At 45.1% G+C, this 24,679-nt stretch overlaps 1 protein-coding gene across 1 annotated transcript; it reads left to right on the top strand.

The window, feature by feature from the left end:
- Nucleotides 1-4,201: 4,201 nt before the first annotated feature.
- DDX21 (DExD-box helicase 21) lies at nucleotides 4,202-24,472 on the top strand. Its single transcript, XM_051982560.1, has 16 exons — nucleotides 4,202-4,449; nucleotides 6,661-7,164; nucleotides 8,043-8,273; nucleotides 9,677-9,752; nucleotides 10,765-10,943; nucleotides 11,561-11,678; nucleotides 11,807-11,992; nucleotides 12,314-12,459; nucleotides 13,824-13,973; nucleotides 14,463-14,624; nucleotides 16,855-16,974; nucleotides 17,372-17,445; nucleotides 18,653-18,812; nucleotides 19,256-19,390; nucleotides 21,390-21,434; nucleotides 21,735-24,472. Exons 1-16 carry the CDS (start codon nucleotides 4,363-4,365, stop codon nucleotides 21,993-21,995), a joined length of 2,634 nt encoding a protein of 877 aa, XP_051838520.1. The 5' UTR covers nucleotides 4,202-4,362; the 3' UTR covers nucleotides 21,996-24,472.
- The last annotated feature ends 207 nt before the right edge of the window (nucleotides 24,473-24,679 follow it).

Genomic DNA, 24,679 nt, shown 5'->3' with positions numbered 1-24,679 from the left:
ATGAAAGACAACGAAAGAAACTGGAATGGGTGGGGGCCACTATGTTTGGTGGAATTCACACCAAGCATAGTTGCAGGTGAAAATTGGAAAGTTAGCCCTGTTCCTTCTCATGTGATGTGAGTTGTCCACATCCTTCACACTATCAGGATTGCTTAGCTGTCCCTGCTTTCTTGTAAAATGACCAGCCTGCCTCCTTTTCATGCATTCATCTCTCTTGGTTTCTTAGTCTCCTAGGGTAATTCATGAGTCACTTTTTTCTGCTTGGAATAGGTATGTTGGCAAAACTTCAGGATTATAATATGGTTGAGTCTCCATAGGGTTTGGATTGTTATTGGTATAATTCCCCATCTGTGGTGATCTTCTTTTAAAATAAGTAGAATAGTTCTCTCTCAAAACGCAGCCGGGTGATAAAAGTTCAGATCTTTTATTGTCTCTAATATAGCCTGATTAGCTTAGAGCCCTCCGAATGTCTCCAAATCCAAAGGTTTTGTCCTTTAGCCTCTGCCTCTGCTTTCTTCAGCCTCCAGCCAGGACAAAGATGGAATGAATCTCTTGTCTCCTTCACTTGGGGCTCGGCTAGCTTTCTGGCCAGTCTTTCAGACCAGCTTGGTCTCAGTGGGGGGAGTGCAGGAGCCCAACCACCAACCACAGTGGTGTGAGATGAAGATGAATCTGTCCGCTGAACTCTCGACTCGTAGCTTCTTCCTCTGAAAACTGTTCTTCTGCCACCAGCCAGCCAAGTGGAAAATATTCTGGAATAGATCTCTCTTTACTGGCCTTATGTCTTCTGAGAGAATTGGGATTATGGGTTTTCTCCCATAGTACTCTCTGGCCCTAAGAGCTTTAAGGGAGGTGTGAATTCACAAAGTTACAAAGGTTACTTTGTGAATCTGGCAAACTTGTGAACTCCAATGAGTAAAGGTGTAAACACAAGCATTGTACTAATTAGTTCTACTTAGTACCTTGTTTCAGGTTCTGGCCCAAAACATCTTCTTGTAAGATCAGATCAACTCTAATTAGTTAGCAGTTTGTAAAAATTCCAACACCCATCATTGATGGGAAAATGCCACAGAGAGCATGTCCCAACCCCCTAGATAACCATTGTTTTATTAATTCCACTGAGTTAGCACCTTGTAAGAATCTTTGTTTTAAGTATAAGGTTTCTGGCCCATAACAATCATTTTTTATAGAAAAATAATGTTCTGTTACCTTCATATATCACAACTTGTTCAGCCATTCCCCAGTTGATGGACATCTACTCGTTTTCCAATTCTTTGCTACCACAAAAAGAACTGTTATAAACATTTTTGCACATGTGGGTCCTTTCCCTCCAAAGTCCTTCATGAACTAGCCCCCTTGTGGTGGTCTCTTCTTTTGTATAATATGATCGTTCTCTGGGGAAGCAGGTTTCTTGGAGAGGTTTTCTAGAGGCAGCCTTAGTTTCTATTCCAAGTAATAATCACTCCAAATACAGCCAAGAGTTAAAGTCTTGAGCTTCAGCCCCTGGTTCCCTCCGAATGTCTCCAGCCAACACAAAGGTGGAATATAGAATGACTCTCTGCCTCTGAGAGTGGGCTTCTGTATCTCCCAGAGTGCTCTTTGGCCCTGAGAGCTTCTTGCTTGTATGCTGTACACTGAGTATACACCAATCATATCACTGGGAAACCATTATTTGTTATAGAATTAAATCAATTCTAAACTAGATTTAAACAATGTCTCCTCAGTTCCACTTAGTACCTTGTTTCAAGTTCTGGCCCATCTTGTAGGGTCAGATCAATCATACTGAACCATGCTAAATTAGATAATTATTGTTTCTATCAATTCTAATGACTTAACACTTTGTAAGGATTCCAACACCCCCTCATATTTTTCTTTTTATATAAATGTTTTAAATCTTATTTTTATTTTCTTTTTTGCTGTTTTTTCCACTTAATAGTATTTTTCCCAATTACATGTAAATATAGTTTTCGATATTTTTGTAATTGAGTTCCAGGTTTTTTTCTTTCTCCCCCCCTCCTTAAAACAACAAGCAACAAATATATAATTATATTAAACATTTTCACATTTATCATGTTGTGAAAGAAGAACCAGAACGAAAAGGAAAAGCCGTAAGAAGGAAAAAACAAAGTGAAAATAGCATCCTTTGATCTGTATTCAGACTCCATAGTTCTTTTTCCGGATGTAGATAGAATTTTCTCTCGAGTCTTTTGAAATTGTCTTAGATCCTTGTATTGCTGAGAAAAGCCAAGTCTATTATAGTTGGTCATCACACAATTTTGCTTTTGTGGCGTAAAATGTACTCCTGGTTCTCTTTACCTCACTTGGTATCAGGTCATAAATGTTTCCAGGTGTTTCTGATATCTATCTGCACAGCGTTTCTTAAAATGGTGTTCTATTACATTCATATATCACAATTTTTCCAGCCATTCTCCAGTTGATTCCAACATCCCCTCAAAAGAGCTGCTATAAATATTTTGGTACATATACTCCTATTTTCCAGACAAGTATTCTTGTATTACCGATTTGTTCTTGAGTCCAGTGACACTGACTTTCTGGCTGTTTCTTGATTCCTGGTATTTTCTTTGGCTGTCCCCCTGCTGAAAATGCTCTCTTTTCACTCTGATTACTTTCGCCTATGGTTTCTCTTAAATCTCAGCTAAAATCCTATTTTCTAAAGAAAGCCCTCCCCAGCTCTCCTTAAATCCAGTGCCTTTCCTTCTCTTTTTCTATTTGTCCTTTTCTCACTTTGTTTTTAGTTGTTTGCTTGTCTCCCCCATCAGATTTTAAGCTTCTTGATGTCAGGCGCTGCCTTTTGTCTCTTTTAGTATCCCCAATATTTAGCATAAGCACTAAAAATTGACTGAAAAGACCCATTGTTTTTACCAGTTGTCCTAGGGGTACTAAGCACAAAGAAGATGTGCGATAGACTAATCTCTAAAGTTAGATAAGGGCGGTCCATTCATTCAACTTTCAGGAATGTTCTTCCTTAGAGGCTAGCGCCCTGGAGCCATGAGAATAATAGAATGTAATCCAGGAGTTTATTTCCATTTGAAATAGCTATTTCTCATAAAGAGTAAAGGGAAATCTGGAAAGATTCCCCAAGAAATGAGACAGATTTAACAACTGTGTTCTGAGGAGTGGGCCAATTTTTACTGATACTAATAGGAAAATAAACAAGATAAGGATGGAGTGTAATGGCTTCTGCTCTCTGTGGCTGTACCACAAAGCTGGAATATCAGATTGACACTAGGTTATAGCATCATAGAGTGAAATAGAAGGGATTTTCAATGTCATCTAATGCAATCCATTTAAGGAAACTGAGACTCAGGTTATCAAGTGTCAGGCCCACCATTATTAGATTCTCTGACCCTGAAACCAGCGGGCTTGCTACTGGAATTGTGTAGCCTCCCACAAAAATGAAGGCCCGGTGTGTCAGGTAAGGAGTTTATTATTTGTCCTAGAGGTAATAAGAGTCTCAGGCCTGGGCATCAGGGTGGCCCAGCGGTTAGGGCTAGGCCTGGGGTCACCAAGATTCATTTTTGTGAGTTCAAATCAAAGCCCGGAGGCTTATTAGCTGCGTGGCTCTGGCCAAATCACTTCCCCGGTTTGCCTCGTCTGTAAAATGAGCTGGAGAAGGAAATAGCCAAACACTCCAGGATCTCTGTCAAGAAATCCCCAAGTGGGGTCAGGAAGGAATAGAGAACCGGAGATTGAGGAAGATGATTCTGGTCCTGGTGTCAGGAGCGGCCCGGCCCCGAGCATAAGCCCGCGAGGTCGGGAGCATGTGCTGCGCTCCCCATTAACGAGAATATGGGGGGAGGGGATGTTTAATGGGGCTCCACGAACGCGGCTGCATGTTCAAGGCTCAGAGTATGCGGCTTCTCCTGTCAGGTTAGGGGGTCGCACCAAATGGTCCCCGGGTCTTTGCAGTTCCATGACGCGATGTCAGGGAGCGGAATGAAACCCCGCAATTCCGGGTCCTTTCCCGGGATCGCCCCCTTGGGTGGCACCTGCCTCCATCCCGGCCCCCCCGCTGGCAGTCCTGGGTTATGTTTTGCACAGGGTGTTCAAATAGAACAGCATTTATTGGGCTCCTGCCAGCCGCCGGGAGGAGGGGACCGAGAGTGGACGCAGGAGACCAGGTGGCGTTCAGTCCTCGGAGTACCACGGAGCTTCAGACTTTGGCTCCGCCCCCGCTGCTCTGGCCTCGCCCAGCACTTCCGGGGGCTCGGAGCCCTTATGTGCTCGCCGGGAGTGCACACCCACTTCCTCCTTCCTGCCTTTGCGGAAGTGACGTCGCCGGCTCTCCACTTTCTTTCCACGCGGTTGTCCGTTGCGGATTGAGCTCGCGGCCACAGGACTATGCCCGGTAAGCTTCTGTCAGGGACCGAAGGCGAGTCGGAGGCGACCATGGAGGCGACGGAGCAGACGCGGAAGCACAAACACAAGGTGCGGGCTTGGGGGAAGGGAGTTCGGGCCGAGGCGAGGGGAGCGAGCTATCGGTTGGCGGGGAGCGGGGCAGCAGGGCGCCGGCTCCACGTGGACCCAAGGCTGGGTAGGGCGCTCGGAGGCTTCTAACGCCCTCGAGCCTCGCTTTGCCCTCAGCTAGAAGGGGTCTCCGCCCTCCATCTGCATTTTACCTGTGAGGAAACTGAGTTCAAGGAAGACGACGGGGCCCTAAATCCCCGATCTCTTAGTGGCCGTGTTACGTAGGGAGAAACCGAGTCTCAGGGGCCTAAAAGGTTCCTAGCTGCTGCGAGGTGCGGGGGTGTGGAGATCGAGGCTCCAGCAAGCAGAGTGTATCCAGCGCCTTGCAGATGCCGGCTGTCATTGCAGTTGTGAACCCGCCCGGGCCAGACCCGGACCCCTCGCCCCCAGCGCGGGACATCCCTCCTTCCCCACCTCTGTCCCCGCCCTCCCCTCACCAGGGGTTCCTCCTCCCCTCCTGGTGCCATTTTGGCAGACCCGGCACCGGGTCTGCACCCGCACATGCTTCCACAGGCACCGTGCCGGCTTAGAGCCGCTGGCCAATGGGCGGCCGTCCCGGGGCCGGGGGAGGGTCCAGCTCCCCTCGTGCCCCGCCCCGGGAGCTCGGTGGGCGAGCGTGCAGCGCGCCCGGCAAGGGGAAGACTTGTTAGAGAGAGAGCACCTACCGACCACTTACTGCTGCTTAAGAACTGTCCTGACATCTGGGGATGCAGATTCCGAGGGGCCTCGGGGTTAAGAGTGCATTTATTAAGCGGTTCTTATGCCCTAGGCAGTGATCCTACACATACAGGAAAATTTAAAGGGCCATTAAAACATCTTAATTGCGACGGAAAAGACCAGGGATAAAGGGGAGCTGGGAATCTTGTTTAGAAGCAGCTGGATTTTCTCAAGAAGGTGCCTTAGATAAGGACAGTGTGTTATGGTGAATACTTTTCCCACTTAAAATAGTGGTGTGACTTTTTGTCCTACTGATATACTCAGAGATTAGGGTTATTGTGTAAATGATTGCCCATTTCTTACTATAGAATTTGAACTTTAGTGAAATAACATCTTTACAATAGTGTTTCTAGTTACTTGTGTGTACCTTGTTATGCCTCTTGGCATCCTGTAGGAACAACGACTAAGGTGAGATGATAGAAGAGTTGGGGGTGGAATATATTGCAGAAAGATTCACGTTGATAATAAGACTGTTGGAAATTTGATCCATTTTTCTGCATGGATTATGGCTTGGAGAAGGTTGGAGAAATTTCATGAGAATTTGGAATTCTGTGGTCTTGTTTTAGTGAAGAGTATAAAACATCTCTGTATAAGAGCTGGTTTATCCTTCAGGATCCAGGTAGTAAATTGGGAGTAAGGTGTAGATACCATATACCTCTTTTGGGATGAAACAATGTTGTAGGATCAGATTGGAAGCAATCTCTGTCAAAGTCAGTTACCAGTATCAGTGACTTTGTTCCTACCAAATGCAACAATGTGGTGAGTCTTTGAGGGTTGAGTTCACTGTCCCCTGGGGCGTTATTACCTATTCGCTAAGACAGATCCCTGGAACAAACATGATTCACTTGCAGCTCTTGATTAGCAATAAAATAGTAGGAAAATAGGACTGATGTATTTCATTTTATTTCATTTCCCAGCACTCTTCTGGATCAAAAGTGGTAAAGAATAGTGGGCTCTTTCCCATTCCTTCTCAAAAGAGTAGATATATAAAGTTTGGGCAGCTAGGTAGTTCAGTGAGAGCACCAGCCTTGGAGTCAGGAGGACCTGAGTTCAATGCAGCCTCAGACACTGACTAACTGTGTGACCATGGGCAAGTCACTTAACCTGGATTGCCACTGGACTCATTCTTTCTCCTCATGTGCCCCCCTTTCCCCATATTAACTGTGATCCAGTTTCCTCATCTGTAAAATGAGCTGGAGAAAGAAATTACCAACCACTGCAGTATCTTTGCCAAGAAAACCCCAAATGGGGCCATGAAAAGTTGAGCATGAGTGAAATAACCAAACAACAACAAAAAAGAATTAGTGGGGGATGGTGGGAGGCAGCATGATTCATGGGGATGTGCTTGAACTTGGAGCTGGGGGTACTTGAATTTTAAATTCTGTGATCTTGGGCAATATTTCTTAGTTTAAAAACATATATATCTCTTCTATATTTCATCTTTGAATTTTGTAGAAAGATAAAAAAGAGAAATCAAAAAATGATAAACCAGAAAAGAAGGCCCAGATGGAGACTGAGGAACTTGATTCCCCTAAGCCCAAAAAGATGAAAAGGGAGGAGCCTCCAGAAGAAGTCATTTCTCCAAAGCCCAAAAAGGCCAAGAAGAAAGAACAGTCCCCAGAAGAAGAGGAAGATTCCTCCCCAAAACTCAAAAAGGCCAAAAAGAGCAAGGAGGGGGCTGTGGAGAAATCCAAAAAGATGAAGGAAGAGGAGGAGGAGGAGGAGGAGGAAGAGGAGGAGGAGGAGGCCTGCCCTAAAGCCAAAAAGAGCAAAGACAAAGCGGAGCTTTCTGAAAAACCCAAAAAGGCCAAAAAGGAGAAAGAAGTGAATGGAGACATAGGAGACAAACAGCCAAAGCCACAGAAGGTGTCGGTGAGCAATGGACTGCCCCCTCAGAAGTACTCGCCTGAGTCTGACTCGGAGGAGTCGTCCAGTGACAGTAACAGCGAGGCTGAGCAGGTGATGGGGGCATTCTCAGTGGGCAGGGGAGTGGGGTTAGTATCTGTTACTGCAGCCCCAGAAGAAGCCTGTCCTCTTCCTGCCCTTTTTCTGCCTCCTTGCCTCTCTTAATTGTTAAGTGGAAGAGAACGTTCCAGACGTGAACTGATCCCCTCACTCTGTGAGTGTACTGGGTTTTGATCTCTCAAAACCAGACTGGCAGTTGGCTGACATCAGACTTAAGGGCACAAATTCATCTCTATGTCACAGTTGTGGCGAGGAGGTGGGTGCCAATGAGGGAGATTGAAGCAGTAGAATCATAGGATTCTCCCTAGAGATTAAAAGTTGGAAGGGACCTTGGTGGCCATTGGCTCCAGCCCTTTCATTCTGTGGATGAGGAACCACGACCCAGAGTCAAAGGTTTCTTAAGTTTTTGGGGCAAAAGTTAAATGCAATCTTCTTGACTCCAGGCCCAGGGCAGCTTCTTCTGCCCCATCTGAGCTTCAGGGAGAATGAATCTTTGAGGATTCTTGATCCCTAACTCAGATTGTGCCCTGAAATTAGAGTAATGGAGGATCAAAGTAGAACTCTGCAAGAGTGGTGATTGCGAAATCAGAAGTTTAGGGGAAAGACAATTGCAACAAATGGGTTTTGTGAGTGAGGCCAGCCCTTCTAGGTGCTGTGATGTCCTTTAATCACAGAACTGAGTGTCAGGACCATCCTAGGGACCTGGGGCACTTTTGCCCTGCTCCCTGATTGGGGTAGCCTGGCATCTTTGCCCAGAGTTCTCCTCTGTTCTCCCTGAGGTCTTAAAGACTATTGTGCTGCTGCTTGGTTACATGTTTTTGGTTCCTACTTTAAGGTGGAATTAATTTATATGTTGATATGTATTCATTCAGGAAAATCATCTTCATAAAGGATTACAAAGCCATACTCTTAGTTCTAAAGGATTAAAATCCCAGTTGCAAGCTGGACCTGCAAAACAGTTAAAAGGTGATGATGAGGAGGAGGAAGAGGAGGATGAAGATGACGATGAGGATGAAGATGATGATGAAGATCAAGAGTTGGAGAACCCTAAAAAAGATGAAAAGAAGGCAAATAAGAAAGATTCAAAAGCTGAAGACACCGAGGTATGTTTGGACTTGGATTTGCTACATTTCAGGCATTTTCTAGGGATAAGATTTATCTGAGGAGAATTAACTTGAGTCTCAGATGCATGTTCCTCCTTCCTTCCCTTCCCCCAATCTTCATTGTCCTGGAGCTGGGGTTCTTAACTTTGAATCCATGTGCTTAGGTAGAGAAAAACACATCATGTTTGTTTTCATTAAATCTTTAACTGAAATTAACAGTTACTTAGAGAACATTTTGTGGGAGAGGTCCATTGGCTTCTCCAGACCTCCAGATATGGTACAAAACAGGTTATGGAAGAAGCCTAGAGACTGTTGTAATCTGGTATTAGAGGTACCTGTCCTGTGCTTCTTTCTGTTGTGGCTGGGTTCTTGAACCTACTAAAGCAGGCTTTGCCTTTAAAGGAAATCTCTGGAAGGTAGGAGCTTGACAGATTTTTGAGAAAGTTATTTTGTGACAGCTTCTATTTCCAGTTATTTGAGTTTGTGGTTTGGGAGCATATGCTCAAATCATTCCAGTGACTGGCTATTGCTTCTGGGATCAAATTCAGACTTCTCGATTGACGATTCCCAGCTTATCTTGTGCTTGTTGAGCTATACATTATTCCCCTTTTTGTGCTCCTCAGCCTAGCCAGAAGGGCCTGCCAGGGCTCCCCATGGCTGCAGGCCTTCCTCCTTGGGCCTTCTTCCTCAGAGATCAGAGTGAGAGATAGTGTGTGTGTGTCTGTGTGTGTGAGACATACTGTCTCCCCAGATAGAATATAAATCCCCTGAAGTTTAAAGGCTGTTTCTCTCTCTTGGCATATAGAGGTAATTGAACATTATTGTTTGCTTTATTGATAATTCTGCCTTGAGGTAGGCAGAAATATCAAACATAGGTCTCCTGGAAATCAATTCTTAATTGCTTTAAAAAAAATCCTCAGTGGAGTTTTCAAAGTCCAAATATCTCAAATTTTCTAGTGAATTCTTGATTTTTTTGTCTCTTCTGCCAGTGATAAAAGTAGATTCACTTATGGTTTGGTAAATAATGATCTTTGAGGTGTTTTTATGCATATGATTGGTTTTGAGTAGTTCTGTCATATTTGGAGATTTTAGTACAGATTAAATTAATCTACAGATATTTACTGTGTACCAGGCCTATGGAGACAAAACAATCCATATCATCAAAGAGCTTATTTCTGTCGTGTGTGTGATTTGCTCTGTCAGTCTCTAGGTTTTCTTTTGTGAAGATGTATAATTTCTCTCCCATTAGATAATGAAACAAAATCTATGTATCACATGGCCTAAGTGAAGCCTGTCTTCGAGGAACTCTCTTCTGCAACTTTCTTTGGAAAGGACTATGTTACTCTTACTGGAGACTATTGGTTTCATTTATCCTCCTTCTGAAGTGTTCTTTAATTTAACAGGAGTTATCTGCAGAGCAGAAAGAAGGAGCATTCTCTAATTTCCCTATCTCCGAAGAGACGATTCAACTACTCAAAGGTAATTTTATTAGCAACTAATTGTCATGTTGAGAAAGGGATAGTCTTCATTGATGAGGTGGTCTCTCTTTTCCGGTGCTGTAGTAGGAGTCAGGCTCGGGTGAGGTCCCTTAAAATCTCAGATGTCCCAGTAAAGGAGTCTGTTTCAGTAGTCCTTGGTGGTAGAAAATGCTGGGCATTCTGGAGGTGTAAATTATCATGGCCAACTCTCTTCTCCTGTCTAGTCTCTGGTTTCTTCTCGGTGGATTTCTGAGGGGCCTTGTAGCCTTAAATTTGGAATCCTCCTAAAACAGTAAAATCCCTCCTATACCCACAAGAACAAAGGGAGTAGAAAAAACAAGTTAACATATTTGTTGCTGGTAGAATATTGGATAGTAGTCTAGCGATGGACAATAAAAATCACCAAAATAAGTCAGCTAGTCTCCGTTAAGCATTTATTATCCTCTACGCCCCCTGATGAGCCCCAGGAATACAAATCCTCTTAGAAAGACAGTTTCTTTTCTCAGAAGCAGACAGTCTATAACAGGGAGATAGAACATTAAAGGGAGCAGGAAATCTGGGGCAGGGGGTGATAAAACAGTTTTATTGTTTGCTATGGGAATCCTATCCTATTCATGTATAATGTTGGTTTTTTCACAAAGAAAACAAGCTCTCTGTTCCTAGGTTTTCTAATTTCCCCAGAAACCCTGTGGGAGACCAGAACAGAGCACACACTCTGAAAGTGTGGAAGAAAAGGCCCATGGGATCTTGAGGGTGTGCAGAGTTGGTCTCCTTGGTTTAGATATCTCCAGTGATGCAGACTGCCACTCACTCATGGCTGCCTACCTTGTCAGAAAGCAAGTTTCGCTGGGGAAATTTTTAATATGAAGTCTATGGTGATTTTGGGAGAAAGAACTTGCCTGATGTCATTTAGCAGAAGTGGAGGTAGTGGGATGAAGCCGACCACAAGGTCCTGGTGGGTTATGCTGGTGCATTGCCTGGTGATTTAAAAAATGAATTGGATTCTTTCCCAGCCCGCGGGGTGACCTACCTGTTTCCTATACAAGCAAAGACATTTCACCACGTGTCCAGTGGGAAGGACCTAATTGCTCAAGCCCGGACAGGGACAGGGAAGACATTCTCTTTTGCCATTCCCTTAATTGAAAAACTTCAGGGAGACACTCAGCCCCGAGCAAGAGGCCGTGCACCAAAGGTGAGTGTGGCCCCCGGAGGCTTGCTGCCTGGCCAGACCCTTGTCCTGGGAACTTCTCAGTTGCTACTAACAGCAGGAAATCTCTATTGTCCCATATATATTCCTCAAAAGATGACCATGAGTCTCTGAACGGCTGTCAGGGCCTCGGGCTGCTGCTCCTCTTCTTGGCTTCAAGGACTAGGGGTCACTGCATCCGTGGGGTGGATTAGCTGCAGCCTGGAGTCAGGCACAGCTTGGCTCAGTACCAGCCTCAGACATTTAGTAGCTGGGGGACCCTGGGCAAAAGGCCAAAGTGCTGTTTGCCTCCAATTTTTCATCTGCCAAATGGGGATAATGGAAGGGTGGTCGAGTTGGTCCCAGGAGAGGATACTTGTAAAATGTTTATCTCAGGGCCAGGCAGTTTTGGTGCTTAATTAGTGCTTATTCCTTTCCCCCTTCTCGAAGTCATGGCAGTCCCCCTCCCTACCTGTCTGGGTCTGGAGGGGGGTGGGAGGGAGAAACGTGATCTGCTGCCACAGAAGAGGGAGCATGGGATGGGGGTGACTGGGGCCTGTTGTGCTTTGGGTTCCTTGGGCACGGCTGTCGTGATGGGCTTCGACCTGAGTCTTCTTGCCTAGATCCTGGTCCTGGCCCCAACCAGGGAGCTGTCAATCCAAGTCAGCAAAGACTTCAGCGACATCACCAGGAAGTTGACAGTGGCCTGTTTCTATGGGGGAACGCCCTATAATGGCCAGAGTGAGTACCAGTGGCGGAGGGACGGAGGCGAAGCGGTGACTCTTGTGCCTGCCTGGGATCCTGTGGTGGGGGGAAGCACGAGGCAAAAGGAACCCTGGGAACAACTGCCTCCTCTGGTTCCTTGACAGTTGATCTCATTCGGCGGGGCATTGATATCCTGGTGGGCACTCCGGGGCGCATCAAGGACCATCTGCAGAATGGCCGTCTCGACCTCACCAAGGTGCAGCATGTTGTGCTGGACGAAGTGGACCAGATGCTGGACATGGGCTTTGCTGAGCAGGTGGAAGAAATTTTAACGGTGGCGTATAAGAAAGGTAAGTAAGCGCTGGTAAATGCAAGAGCCTGTTATAATGGGGGAGAGGGTGGACTAGCGGATAGCGCAGAAACCAGATCAGGGAGGAAAAGTGGGCTGCCTCTCCATCAGCCCCAGAGGTGTAGTTTGGGGTCCTTAGCTGGGGTGCCATGCTCCCCTTTGTCATAGGGGCTGCTGGCCCGTGGGTGGGGGCTGCTTTCCTCCATCTTTTAAGAGACGAGATTGGACTGCAACATTTCCAAAGCGTCTTCTTGCTCTTGCTTTTTCACCTGCCCTTTTCCTTTTCATCCTTAGAGAGTGATGCAATTTTTCTTTTTTAAAGATTCGGAAGACAACCCCCAGACGTTGCTCTTTTCTGCCACTTGTCCTCACTGGGTGTACGATGTTGCTAAGAAATACATGAAATCTACTTATGAGCAAGTTGACCTCATTGGGAAGAAGACGCAGAAGGCCGCCGTGACCGTGGAGGTGAGTGATCAGGGGCTGCTGCTCCTTGACTTGGAGGAGTTGGAGATGACAAGGACGGACAGAGCCTATCTTGAAAACAGAAATAAAAAGATCTTCTTGTGTTCGGCTCCGCAATCTAAATCCCATTGAAGTTCTTAGCATTTGACTAAGTCTCAGAAGCTATTGTTTGCTAACTCTCTGTGGCTTCTCTGCTGCTTGTATTTCTCCCTTGACTTGGTTTTGCATTGTACTCATTACCCAGTGGCTGTGAGGGCAGCTAGGGCAGTAGCCATTAGTAAGACATTCTTCCCTGGAGATCTGAGATATGGACTCTTATCACAAATGGGGAGGGAAGAGATCAGAAAGGATGGTCAGGTGAGTCCCAGAGGAGTGGTGGCTGTAATGGCGCTTTTACTCATTTTTGTATTTATCTCCTGTGACGTCTTTGTTGCCGCAACTGATGGGCTTTCTAGCATCTTGCTTGGTCCCCATGATGAACCTGGGAGGCATTGGGATGAGGGAGCTGAGGCCCAACAATCTAGCGAGGAAGGGTCAGAGACAGGATTTGTGCCAAGCCAGTGTCAGCATAATGAGGAGGGATTAAGTAGAGGAAAAAAATAGGAGAAAATTAAAGTAGATTATTTCAGTTCAGCAAGCGAGCAGGAGGAAAGCCCCAGCATAGCTTGTCCTCAGGCGCCTTTGCCCAGATTAGTCATTTTGCCCCATTGATCTGAGTCTGGACAATGCCGAAGATCCTGAAGAAGCCCTGGGGCTCCCCCTTCCAGTGCCAGCCATGCTGACCAAGTGCGTTGCCTTGTCCAGCCAGACAGTAGGAGGGGGCTCTGCCAGTCGCCAGAAAGCTCATATAGTGCCCTCTGTAATTTCTGGGGCTTAAGTTCCCTTTGTCTCATTGTCCACCCAACCACGTATGGAAGCTGAGGTCTGGGAACTTGTATTTTCCATATTGTATAACTGCATCTTCAACAAGAATGTGTAGGCTTCTTCAGATGGTCCCCCGGGGGTCCTAGACCCAAAGAGGCCTAAAAATGCCTGCTCTGACTCGACTTTCTTCCCTCCCATTTCCTTAGTTGGGTCCCATGATATTTAATAGACTGAGGGTACCGGCTAATCGATGCAGCACAAGGATTTTTTTTTCTTCAAGAACAGGGAGTAGCACTGTGCCAGTCATTCAGTTGCATTTATCCATCATTCACAATGTGCCAGGCTCAGTGCTCAATGTGAGGGATGCACAGAGTGATGTAAGACAGTCAGTCCGCTGTCCTCATGCTCAATCTAATGTCAGACTGCTCAGCTCCCTGTGACTAGTTATTGGCTTCTGGATCTCTTCAGACAAGGCATTGATCCCCTTTTCCTTCTCCTCCAAGCATTTGGCCATCAATTGCCACTGGTCTCAGAGGGCAGCAGTCATTGGCGATGTCATCCAGGTCTACAGTGGGAGTCACGGACGAACCATCATCTTCTGTGAGACTAAGAAGGAGGCTCAGGAACTCTCCCTGAATGAGTCAATAAAGCAGGTAGGAATCGCTCCCCAGCCTGGGAAGTGGAGGGGAGTTTCCAATGCCACATGACTGAGCAGGAATAAGCGAATGTAGAAACCCCTGTGGGGGTCCCCGATATCAGGCTGCTTTGTTTCCTCCCTACCATCATCACTGCTCATGTAGGAAATGTAGAGATGTTTGTGACCAAAAGCAGACACTATCCTTCATGGAGTCATGTGTTAGAGTTGGGGGACCCACAGAAGATCAGGGCCACAGAACTTGCGCCTGGTTCCGCAGGTTCCAGACCATGGGCTCTTTCTGTTCCACTTGGGTTAGTTTGCTTCTCTCCTCACATGGGGCCTGTTTGAGTGTGTGGCTATAAGTAGCACGGGTTTTCTCTAATTTTCAGACAGAAACTGGTGGGCCCAGTTACTGTGGGGGTTCCATATAAAGAAATCGGCTATTTAAATTTGGCAGTTCAAATCCTTTGGTTCTTTACGTAAACCATGTCTATTGCCTTGGCAGGATGCACAGTCATTGCATGGAGATATTCCACAGAAACAAAGAGAAATTACCCTTCAGGGTTTCCGGAATGGCAAATTTGGTGTCCTGGTGGCCACCAATGTGGCTGCTCGGGGCTTGGACATTCCCGAGGTTGACCTGGTTATCCAGAGTTCTCCTCCCAAGGTAAGAACCAATTTGCAGGTTTCCCTTTTCTGAACAGTGAGAACATTTCCTCTGTACAAATAGAAAAGGCAAAGAGGAGCAACAATGAGATGTAATCATGGGCATTAGGTTGATCCTGGTCATTGGCTCATCCCAGAGCTGTCCTACTCATTTCTCCCTTTCTAAACTTGCCTGCCTTGTTTGGTGCTTTCTTTCTTGACTGCTTTTGTGCCCCTCTTCCTCCTGCAGAAAGACTCCCTTGAGGATCCCTAGCACAGTTAGGCATTGGTCACCTCCTCAAATGCCTGTGTCATTCTGCACCTTTGCTCCCTCTCCTCTCTGGTGAGGAGTGGGGAAAAGCTGTCCTTGGTCCACTGCATTGTGGGTGTTCATTTTTATTGGCCGGGTTTTAACATGGTCACAATGTGGAAATGATTGTCTTCCTTCTGCATTGTCATCCTGGTTTTTCCAAATTTCTCAGCATCCCCCTTTTTCTTTTACCATGTAGTAATATTCCATTTATTCAACAATTCTCAAATGATGAGCACATCTTTAGTTTCCATGATACTTTTTTATATGCCTTATAAGGGCTTTCTTTCTTTAGATCTTTTTATGACATATGCCTACCAGTGATAAGACTGGGGCAACAGGGTATGCATGGTCACAAATTTTTGGATGATTTTTGGGGGGCATTTTCAAATGGTTTTCTAGATGGATGGACCAGTTCACAGCTTCTCTAATGCTGTGTTAGCATTACTTGTCTTAACCTTCCTCAGGGCTACCAACAAATTTTTTTTTTAAATCTTTTCCAATTTGATGGGTTGTAGGATACTCGGTTTTATTTTTTCTAAATTGTTGCAGATAGCTAGCTTTTCTCTTCAGAACTATTTTGTATCGTTTGGCTGCTTACTCCTTGGGAAATAACTCTATTATGCAGGGTATGTGGAGATTAAAATTACAATAAGCAAAGGGATGAGCCAATGGCACTTTATTAAAGGATCTGTAATCTCTAGTAATGAAGTGGACTTCAGACCTTCCTCACAAGTTGAGATGCTTCCTTCTTCCAGGTCCCAGTTTTTACAGGACTTGATGTCCAGTCATTCCATACCAGCTATATCAAATACATAATAATTCCACTGAATAACAAAATAATGTGTCAGTTTGGTCACAAGTTGAGTGAAATGAGGAATTACGTCTACATAAGATGGATAGATTTCCTTAATTTGGGCAGAAGGAAATGTTATAAGCTGTCACAGTCAGTGATCTAAGTGGTCTTAGAATGGTTATCTGGAAGTACAAAATTATTTTGGGGGACTTTCCCTGTAGTTGTGATCTATGCCATGTTGGGTACGCTCACAATGACAAGGCAAAAACAGAGGTGGAGGGTCTTTTTAGCTAACTTCCTATAGTAAAGCAGGTGAACTTAGTATCTGCACTTCACAGCCCTAGGACCTTATATACAGAACCTTGATATTCTATCAAATTAATTTAGGCTGATTGAGTAAGGATCTAAAATGAATCATTACCCTCAGATGCTACAAGAGGCTTTTGGGACATCATATCTGTTCCCTGTCTATTTTAGAAATGAGACCTCTCAGAAAATTGCTGCAAAGATTTTCTTAGTTAACTGCTTAACTTCTCATTTTAACTGCATTGATTTTATTTGTAAAAACCATTCCATTTTATAAAATCCGAATTGTCCATTTTTGTGACCTGTGAGCATCTGTTCCCTTGTTTGTTCGAGAATTTTCCATGTCTGTGAAAGGTTCCTCTAATTTGTTCATAAGGTGACCTTGCATATATCAGCTGTTTCTCATTGAATTCTCATGTGGTGTAAGATCCTGGTCTAAATCTAATCTCACTAAGACTGATTTCTAGTTTTAGTCCCTTGATAGTTGGCGTCTGTATTAGTTACTTTAAAAGCAAGTTCATAAACCCTTACAAGTTAGAAAATTTACTTTGGTGTGATAGTAACTGTCTCAGGGAATAAATCAATAGTCTTAAAATAAATTCTTTGACCTAAAAAATGTTTATTTTTATTTTCTTTGATAGAAAATAATGTCATTAAACTCAAGTGATTTGAGTATTTGCAAAACAGTTGATTTTTCAAGTTGATTTTTCTTATTCATGCTTTTGGGATTACCTAATTAAGATGCCATTTTCTCTTCATCTGCTGGTTCTCTGTGGGCTGATCTTGGGAGATTTTTTTTCCTTTTTTTCCAAATGTCACTTCTCCATTTTGTTGTCCTAGGATGTAGAGTCCTACATTCATCGTTCGGGGCGTACAGGTCGAGCTGGACGGACTGGGATCTGCATTTGCTTTTATCAGAAGAAGGAACAGCACCAGCTGGCACAAGTGGAGCGGCAGGCGGTGAGTGCAGGCGCACATGCCTTCTCTTGGGCTCCTGAATGTCCCAGAAGTCCTCCTTGGACACCTCGGTCAGCTTCCCATCCCTCCCTGCCCTCGGGCAGGATCCCCAAAAGCTGATGGTTAGCGGAATGAATGAGTCTTTTGTCATCCTGTGATCTAGAGGCAGTCGGAAGAACTTTGGTTTTCTGTTTTGCCAGCAGCTTAGGCATTTGGATTCACAACTACAAAATAGTCATCTTAAAGTGGGAGGCTGTTTTCTGGGTTGTGGTGATGATGGGCACATCTTGACATTTGTGTTTTGTGGGAAACAATTGAGACAGGAGTTCTCATCTTAGCTTCTTTAGGTGATGTCCACAATGGAAAGTTAACACTGTGTCTCTTTTGATCTGTCTTGTAGGGGATCACTTTCAAACGGGTGGGTGTTCCCAGTGCTTCTGAAATCATTAAAGCATCCAGCAAAGACGCCATCAGGTGTGTACGGGCTTGGGGATGTGGATGTTGTCACAGTGATCACATGGCATTGCTTGGTTGTCTGGGGTTAATTGTCCTCAATAGTCTTTGTTGTAAGGGAGGATTTGGAGAAATGAATCTGTTGTTTTTACAAAGACAAATAAAAGCAGTTAGCTGGAGGGGAAATCAAATGGTTCTTGAATAGTTTGGAATGATGACTTAGTGGATAGAGAGTCAGACCATCCCAAGAATTGGCTCCTTCTGGGGAGGAGACACAGAGCGGCTGCCTCAGGTCCTTAGTCTCTGGCTGAGCCCCCAAGCCAGGAAAAAGTGAGGGCATGTGCTGGGGGGTGGCTTGGAGGCAGGAGTCCCCTGGTCCAACCTCCTCCTGCTCCAATCCATTTGTGTGTACTTGCCTATAATCTCTGAATGTCTCTATGCCCCTCTCCTGCCTTGCTGGGGACCAGTTACTAAAAATGTCAATCTACCATTTTATTGTTAAGGCTTAAAGACTTTGCCAGTTTTAGAGTTGACACCCAGATAGCTCATGGGAGCCTCGTATGTTAGATTAGTGGTAAGTACCGATTGTCCCCTAGTTTAGCAGGGAGTCTGTGACAGGAGCACAGTTGTGGGTGAAGGAGGCTTTTGCCCAACAGGGAAGAGGAGAGCTGTGATTATCCATTTATAACCCTGGCTTAAGCAGATCCCTGGAGGTCTCTTCAAGGTGAAGTATTCTGTGGATCATTACTTTACTAACAGCTAAGGGCACATGGCTGCCAGGTGTGCCAGGAGGCGGGACTGGCAAAGGGGAGCATAGTCCCTCAGGAGTCAGTGGCTTCAAGCTGCCACACTTGTGTTATTCAGCCACCCTGGGATTAGAAAGTGAGAGTGCTTTAGCTTCAGGCATCCCCTGGAAGCTGTGGGGGCAGGGAGAGGAAAGAGCTGCCTTTGAAATCTAGAAAGACTTGGTTCTTGAGCTCACCTCATCCTTTACTCCCTCTTCCTCTATAAACAGTTGTTACTAGTGTGCTCAAGCCCTCAGTTTCCTCATCTCTTAAATGGCGACAAGAATGATCGAATCCGTGTCAGAACACTGATTGGCTGAGATGGCTTGGTACAAGACAAATAGCAGCCTTGTATAATTCTAGATCTCAGCTTTAAAATCTTCCTGGGGTGCTGAACATTTGGAGTCTTTCCTGAAAACAATCTGCTGTTGATAAATTCATAGGTTTTTGGATTCGGTGCCTCCTGCGGCCATTAACAACTTCAGACAGACTGCTCAGAAGCTGATTGATGAGAAGGGGGCCGTGGAAGCACTGGCTGCGGCCTTAGCCCACATCTCAGGGGCGACCACTGTCGAACAGCGTTCCCTCATCAACTCTGATGTGGTGAGATGCCTGAAGTTGTGATTTCCATCTTTGAGGTGGTGGGAGGGTGTCCAGGGATCACTCCCTGTGCTTTCTGTCTCACAAGTAAAGCATTCCTGTGCATTTTTTTTCTTTTTCTTTTTCTTTTTTTTTTTTTTTTTGCATGAGGCAGTTGGGCTTAAGTGAGTTACTCAAGGTCACACAGCTAGTAAGCATTAAATGTCTGAAGGCAGATTTGAACTCGGATCCTCCTGACTCCAGGCAGTGCTGACCCATTGTGGCGCCATTTAGCTGCCATGTGTGCATTTCTTTTTTAAAAACCACCATTCAGGTGCATGTGATTCAGTCACTCTGCTAATAAGCTAAGGCCGGCTTTCATTTTGGGGGAGAGTTGCTGCTTGCAGTGCCCTCTGGGAATAGGACAGTCACTCCTTCGGGTCCTAACTGTTTCTGTTCCCTGCCAGGGCTTTGTGACAATGGTCTTGCAGTGCTCCATCGAGATGCATAACATTGGCTATGCCTGGAGAGGATTGAAAGAGCAGCTTGGGGAAGAGATCGATGACAAAGTGACCCGGATGACCTTCCTCAAGGGGAAAATGGTAAGGCTGGGACTGATGACAAGGTGGACATCTTTGGGTGGGGAGTGCTGCTCATGGGGAGGGTATAGGCCTTCTCTCCTATGGACGGAGGCCCCCAGGAGCTGGGAGATGTGAGAAGCCTCAGCCCGGGTCCCCCTGACCAGGATAGGAACAAGAAAAGGCAATGGAGGGGAGAGTTGGGGGTGCTGTGCTTGGGTTGATGCATGCTAAGAACATTTAAGACCAAAGTAAAAACACTGAAACTGGAGTGTTGGAATCTTTACAAACTGCTAACTAATTGTTATATTTGATTTGATCACTATTACATTGATATAGATTCTTCTGTCCCAGGGACTGATTACTTTGTATCTTCTTACCTGATCAGATTCTTGTATATATCTTCCCAGAAGTCTTCAATGAGGAATTTTGGTGGATACGCTGGAAAAAAGTGATGTTATGTGTAAAAGACAGGTCATACATCTATTGTTTTTGATACCTGTATGACCTGTCTTTTACACATAACATCACTTTTTTCCAGTGTATCCACCAAAATGACAGCCAGCCAAATGGAAAATATTCTTTCTTGCCTTGGAGAGAGGGCTTCTGGCGTAATTCCGCTGAAATATCCCAAAGTGCTCTGTGTCTGCACCAGAGTGCTCTTCTCCAATCCAGCTGAACTCTCTTCTGCTACCAAATGGAAAATATTCTGGAATAGATCTTTCTTCAATGGCCTTATATCTGACTCTTCTGAGAGAATGGGATTATGGGTTTTCTCCCATGGTGCTCTCTGGCCCAAAGAGCTTTAAGGGAGGTGTGAATTCACAAAGTTACAAAGTTTACTTTGTGAATCTGGCAAACTTGTGAACTCCGATGAGTAAAGGTGTAAACACAAGCATTGTACTAATTAGTTCTACTTAGTACCTCGTTTCAGGTTCTGGCCCAAAACATCTTCTTGTAAGATCAGATCAACTCTAGTTAGCAGTTTGTAAAGATTCCAGCACTGGAGGGTCTTCTGTGGATTGGAGTTTAGAGCAGCATTTGACCTCTTTGTATCAGGGTGAATTTTATGACCTGTATAATCTTTTATTGGAAAAGAAAGCCTGCCTTTCCTTTCTAGCTCTTCTTAGGAAGACAAAAGTAGCTGAAGGGTCCTGGAGCTCTAGGCCAGAGTCCACCCCTCATTATACAGCCTGAGGGACTTAACTGGGGTCAGCAGGGTACCAGGTATCAGGAACTGTGCTTTGAGCTTGGGCCCCTTGACTCGTCCTTCTCGATATCTTTCATACGAGTTAATAGGACAATAGGATATTTCTTCCTGAAGCTTTTGGTAGAATCCTGATTAGATGGAAGATCCCATTCATGTGGTATAGTCCAAGTGATATAATAGGACTCTTGTGTCCCCCTGATCTGTGTTGGGGGTGGGGAGGGTTGAGTTAGAAAAACCCAGAGTCTCAACCCCTCTGGGAAAATTCCTAAAATGATCCCCTCCTGAACCTCAACCTCTCCTCACCCTCCCACTTGGGGAGAAACTCCCACTTTCAATTGATCTGGAAATTAGTTCAGGCTATAGAAAGTTAAATAAAATCAAAACTATGTACCCCAGTCTTTGCTAACTTCCTAATCAGGAACTAGCCCACTGAGACAAAGAGCTTCTCAGAGAAAATAAACCTATTTATACCAAACCTCACTTGAAGACTGGAACTGTGAATTCTTTCGCAAACCTGTGACACTGGCCTGGGGACTCCCATTGCTGTTAGTGTATCTCCATACAGGCTCTCTGTGATATGAGTGAGATACGTTTGTAGGGCCGCTCACACCTTGGGAATGGCTTTAGGGAGAAGCTCCACATTAGAAGTCAGCCCTGTGTTTTCGGCTCACGCCCTATCTTTTGGATGGTGATCTCAGCTCTTCGTGTATGGCACAGGGATGAGCTCTGGACTGTGGAATGCCAGTCTGAGGCTACCCAGTCTTTCTCAAAGATTCTTTTATGAAATGCTTCATCATGTTCCTTCCTTTTCAGGGCGTTTGTTTTGATGTCCCTGCTGCAGAAGTAAAGACATTCCAGGTATTGTCATCTTGCCTTCTGATCAGGCTGGTTGAGGGCATAGTGAGGACAAATGTGGCCTTTGGATCCAGCCAAATGGCTTGGGAATGAAGGGTCCTTTTCCAAAGTAAATGGAGGGCAGTTTCCCATCGTGCTTTTGTGATCAGAACGGTTTGTATAGTCCATCAGGTGCTCGTGGAAGCCAGGGAAAGTGAGCTCAGCTGGGGGTTGGACCTCTAGTAGAGGCAGGCATTCTTTGGGAGGCTGAGAGGTGCTGGCTTTTCTTCAGACAGTGCCTAGAAACATATCTTGTTTCCCCAGGACCAATGGCAGGACTCGAGGCGCTGGCAGCTTTCTGTGGCCACCGAGAGACCTGAGCTGGAGCAACAGCCTGATGAAGGCAGAGGCTTCTCTAACTTCCGGAACCAGAGGCACGGCGGCGGCCGGGGTGGAGGTGGCCGCGGCGGCTGGGGCGGAGGTGGCGGCCGTGGTGGCCGTGGTGGTGGGGGCTTCAATAGGAATGACAAGTTTCAAAACAGAGGCCAGAAACGAAGTTTTCAGAGAGCGTTTTCTCATCGGTAAGACCTGCTAGACAACAGGATTAAGTTTGGAGAGACACTCTGCCCTCACCAGTGACTTTTATAAACTGCTTCCTGCTTTCTTTCTACTGCTCACCAAGCCAGCCGCTGCCATTTGGGGCCTATCTCTGCAAGAGATGGAGGCTCACTGCACCAAGGCTCCTCCCCTTCAAAGGGATCTTCGCCATTCTGTAATTTGTCCACTATGTCTTCAAAAACTTGTTTCTGGGAGACCATAAACATGGATGTTCTAAAACTCATGGCAGTGGATTACCTTAAATTAAGTCTGTTTTCTGCCCAGACTGTTCTCCTTTGAAGATGGTTGGTAGTTATTGTATCTCTGGGTAATGTGTTACCCTAAGGACAAGCTCCCAGGGCACTTAAGCTCGGAGGACCTTTCCTGCGTAGCCAAAGATTTGTTTTTGCAACAGATTTTCCCAATCCACCCACTGAATGGATTGTCCAGAGGAGCCATCAGTTAAGGGTTAATACAGGTGAACCTTGAGCACCAGCTTCTTCTAGAGCTTGGATCCTGCTGACAATACCGTGCATTCACTGTCTGAGACAGTGATTTTTGTGCATCGAAAGCTGTTTTGGTGAACAAGAAATAAACACAGGCATTCTCAGTAATGGGGGCCCCAGGTGGCTTTACCTTCCCTTGTGGCAGAAGAAAAATGGGCAAATTTGACAGAGAGCATGTGACAGTCTCAGACATGAAAAGATAATTCGTGCCCATTCCCACGTGGAAAGACAGGAAGGAAGGCAGATAGTGTCTGTCTTTTTGTTTCAAACTCTTCTCCCTTTGAGAAACATTCTTATTTATTTTGGAGAAATTTAAGAAAAGTCTGGATTTGCTAAGCAGATAAAATAAACTATTAGGTAACATTTTTAATTACGAGAAAAAATTCAAGGCAACCCACCCTAGAGAGATGTAAAAAACTGGTGAAGTACTTGGCAAGCAGAATGTCTGTTAGTAATAGGAAAAATATTAGGTTGATTCTCATTGTGTATATTTCTATAACTCTATAACGTTAGAGAATGTTGTCCATTTGCTTTTTGACTCATAAGTACTTATTGTGTGCTAAAGGTTGTTCAGTATGAAAGTGAGAACTTTGATGATTGATTCAGTCAGTGTACACGTTCTGCTCTGTAAAATATCTTTGTAGGCACCATTGCTGATCCGAATAATATCCATTCTTTGCCCGTAAAGGTCTTAGCTCCTCTGGGGACCTCTGCCCTAGGGATATGGACCCATATACTTAATAGACCTTTACTCCCTCAGTGTGAAGGGCAGACCAACCCATTCTTAAGTGGCCCTTCTCTCCCTGCCCTCATTTTGCTGGCAGCTCCTTTGCTGCCAAATCTGCAGGCACCCCAGCCAGCTTTAATGGAAGACTGGCATTTTAGCCCTGCTGCTTAATTGACTTGGTCAAGAACCTCAAATAAACTCCTCGGATCTGGTTTCCCCCAAAGAAGAATGAGTGATGGGGCAAATGTTCCCCAGGCTTTTTAGATTCTTGGTGACCTGTTTTGGCTCATTTGGCTCAAGTTCTAGCTCATGGGATCCACTCTCTACCCTCCCCCAGCCTCAGCAGCCCCTTTGATTTAGAAAGAGCTGTGTGACCAATGGCATCCCATTTAGTGAGGCTCTTGGAAAAAGCCCTTGAACTCATTCCATTCTGGTTTTCACACTTGGCTTAGGAATGTAGATGCTTGACAATTTGGGTGCCATCCTCTTGTCGAGACCAGATGCTCCTCCTGGAGGAAGTCCAGCTTTTTTTGGATTGGTCTTTTTTTCAGATAGTAGCAACTCCCCAGAGGATAAAATAGCTGATATGGGGTGTGGGGTCTCCCCCTTTGAATATGTAGAAGAGCTTTCAACTTGAATCAAGGGCTTCTGGCCCCGAATAGGGCCCTTTTTCATGCAAGATTTTCAACATGTTATCTTGCCTTTTAACTGGCTTCACTTTGATGGGAGAGGTTTTTAACTGTTATTCAAGAAATGCACCCATTACTATAAGTTAGCAATTAACATTGGGCAAATCTTTTGGCAGCCTACAGTATTGTTTTGGAACTGGTGGCACCTAGCATTTAGCACAGCATCTTAAAAGATTGTGCTGTGGAATCAATGCTTCTGTAAATGAACAAAGGAAAAAATTAGTTTTGAATATAAAAGCTAATGTGAAATGCATTTCAACTTTGCAGAATTAGACTTTCAAGGGAATATGTGCTTTCCCTGGAAAAAGACTTAGGTTAATACTGTTCATTAATAACTAAAATATGAGTTATAAAGAGGTTTTGTTGGGCTGGCCTGGGAACCTCACCATGTATAATTTAGTTCCCATGAGAACTGAGTTCCAAAAGGTTTTTTACAAATGAATTTTTAGATTATAATCTTATGAATTGGGATCTGCCAACAGATTCTTAAACGATATTTTTAAAGATACTGTCTTATGCCTTAATAAAAACTTAGTTTCCTTACATCTGTGCTGTTTTCCCCATGTCCAACAGCAGTCATCCCTGAAGAGGCTTGGAAAGGGGGGGGGGGGGGAGGGGTGTGGAGAGGGAAGTGATTGCCCAGGAGATTCTGTGTCCATCCACCTTATCATTGGGAAAGGCAGAAATTATCCCCATTTTACAGAAGCGGCCCCCTCCGAGCACTGGGTAGGGAAAGGAGCCCAGGTCTGA

Source organism: Antechinus flavipes, chromosome 2, assembly GCF_016432865.1.
Source record: "Antechinus flavipes isolate AdamAnt ecotype Samford, QLD, Australia chromosome 2, AdamAnt_v2, whole genome shotgun sequence".
NCBI lineage: Eukaryota > Metazoa > Chordata > Mammalia > Dasyuromorphia > Dasyuridae > Antechinus > Antechinus flavipes.
The sequence above is the reverse complement of the archived record's forward strand: the minus strand, read 5'-3'. Positions and strand labels throughout refer to the sequence as shown.

Excerpts from the sequence above, each read along its gene's own strand:
- DDX21 (XM_051982560.1), top strand. The coding sequence starts at position 4,363 with ATGCCCGGTAAGCTTCTGTCAGGGACCGAAGGCGAGTCGGAGGCGACC. Across the intron at positions 10,944-11,560 it reads CAAGAGGCCGTGCACCAAAG|ATCCTGGTCCTGGCCCCAAC; the intron begins GTGAGTGTGGCC and ends CTTCTTGCCTAG. Across the intron at positions 12,460-13,823 it reads AGGCCGCCGTGACCGTGGAG|CATTTGGCCATCAATTGCCA; the intron begins GTGAGTGATCAG and ends TTCTCCTCCAAG.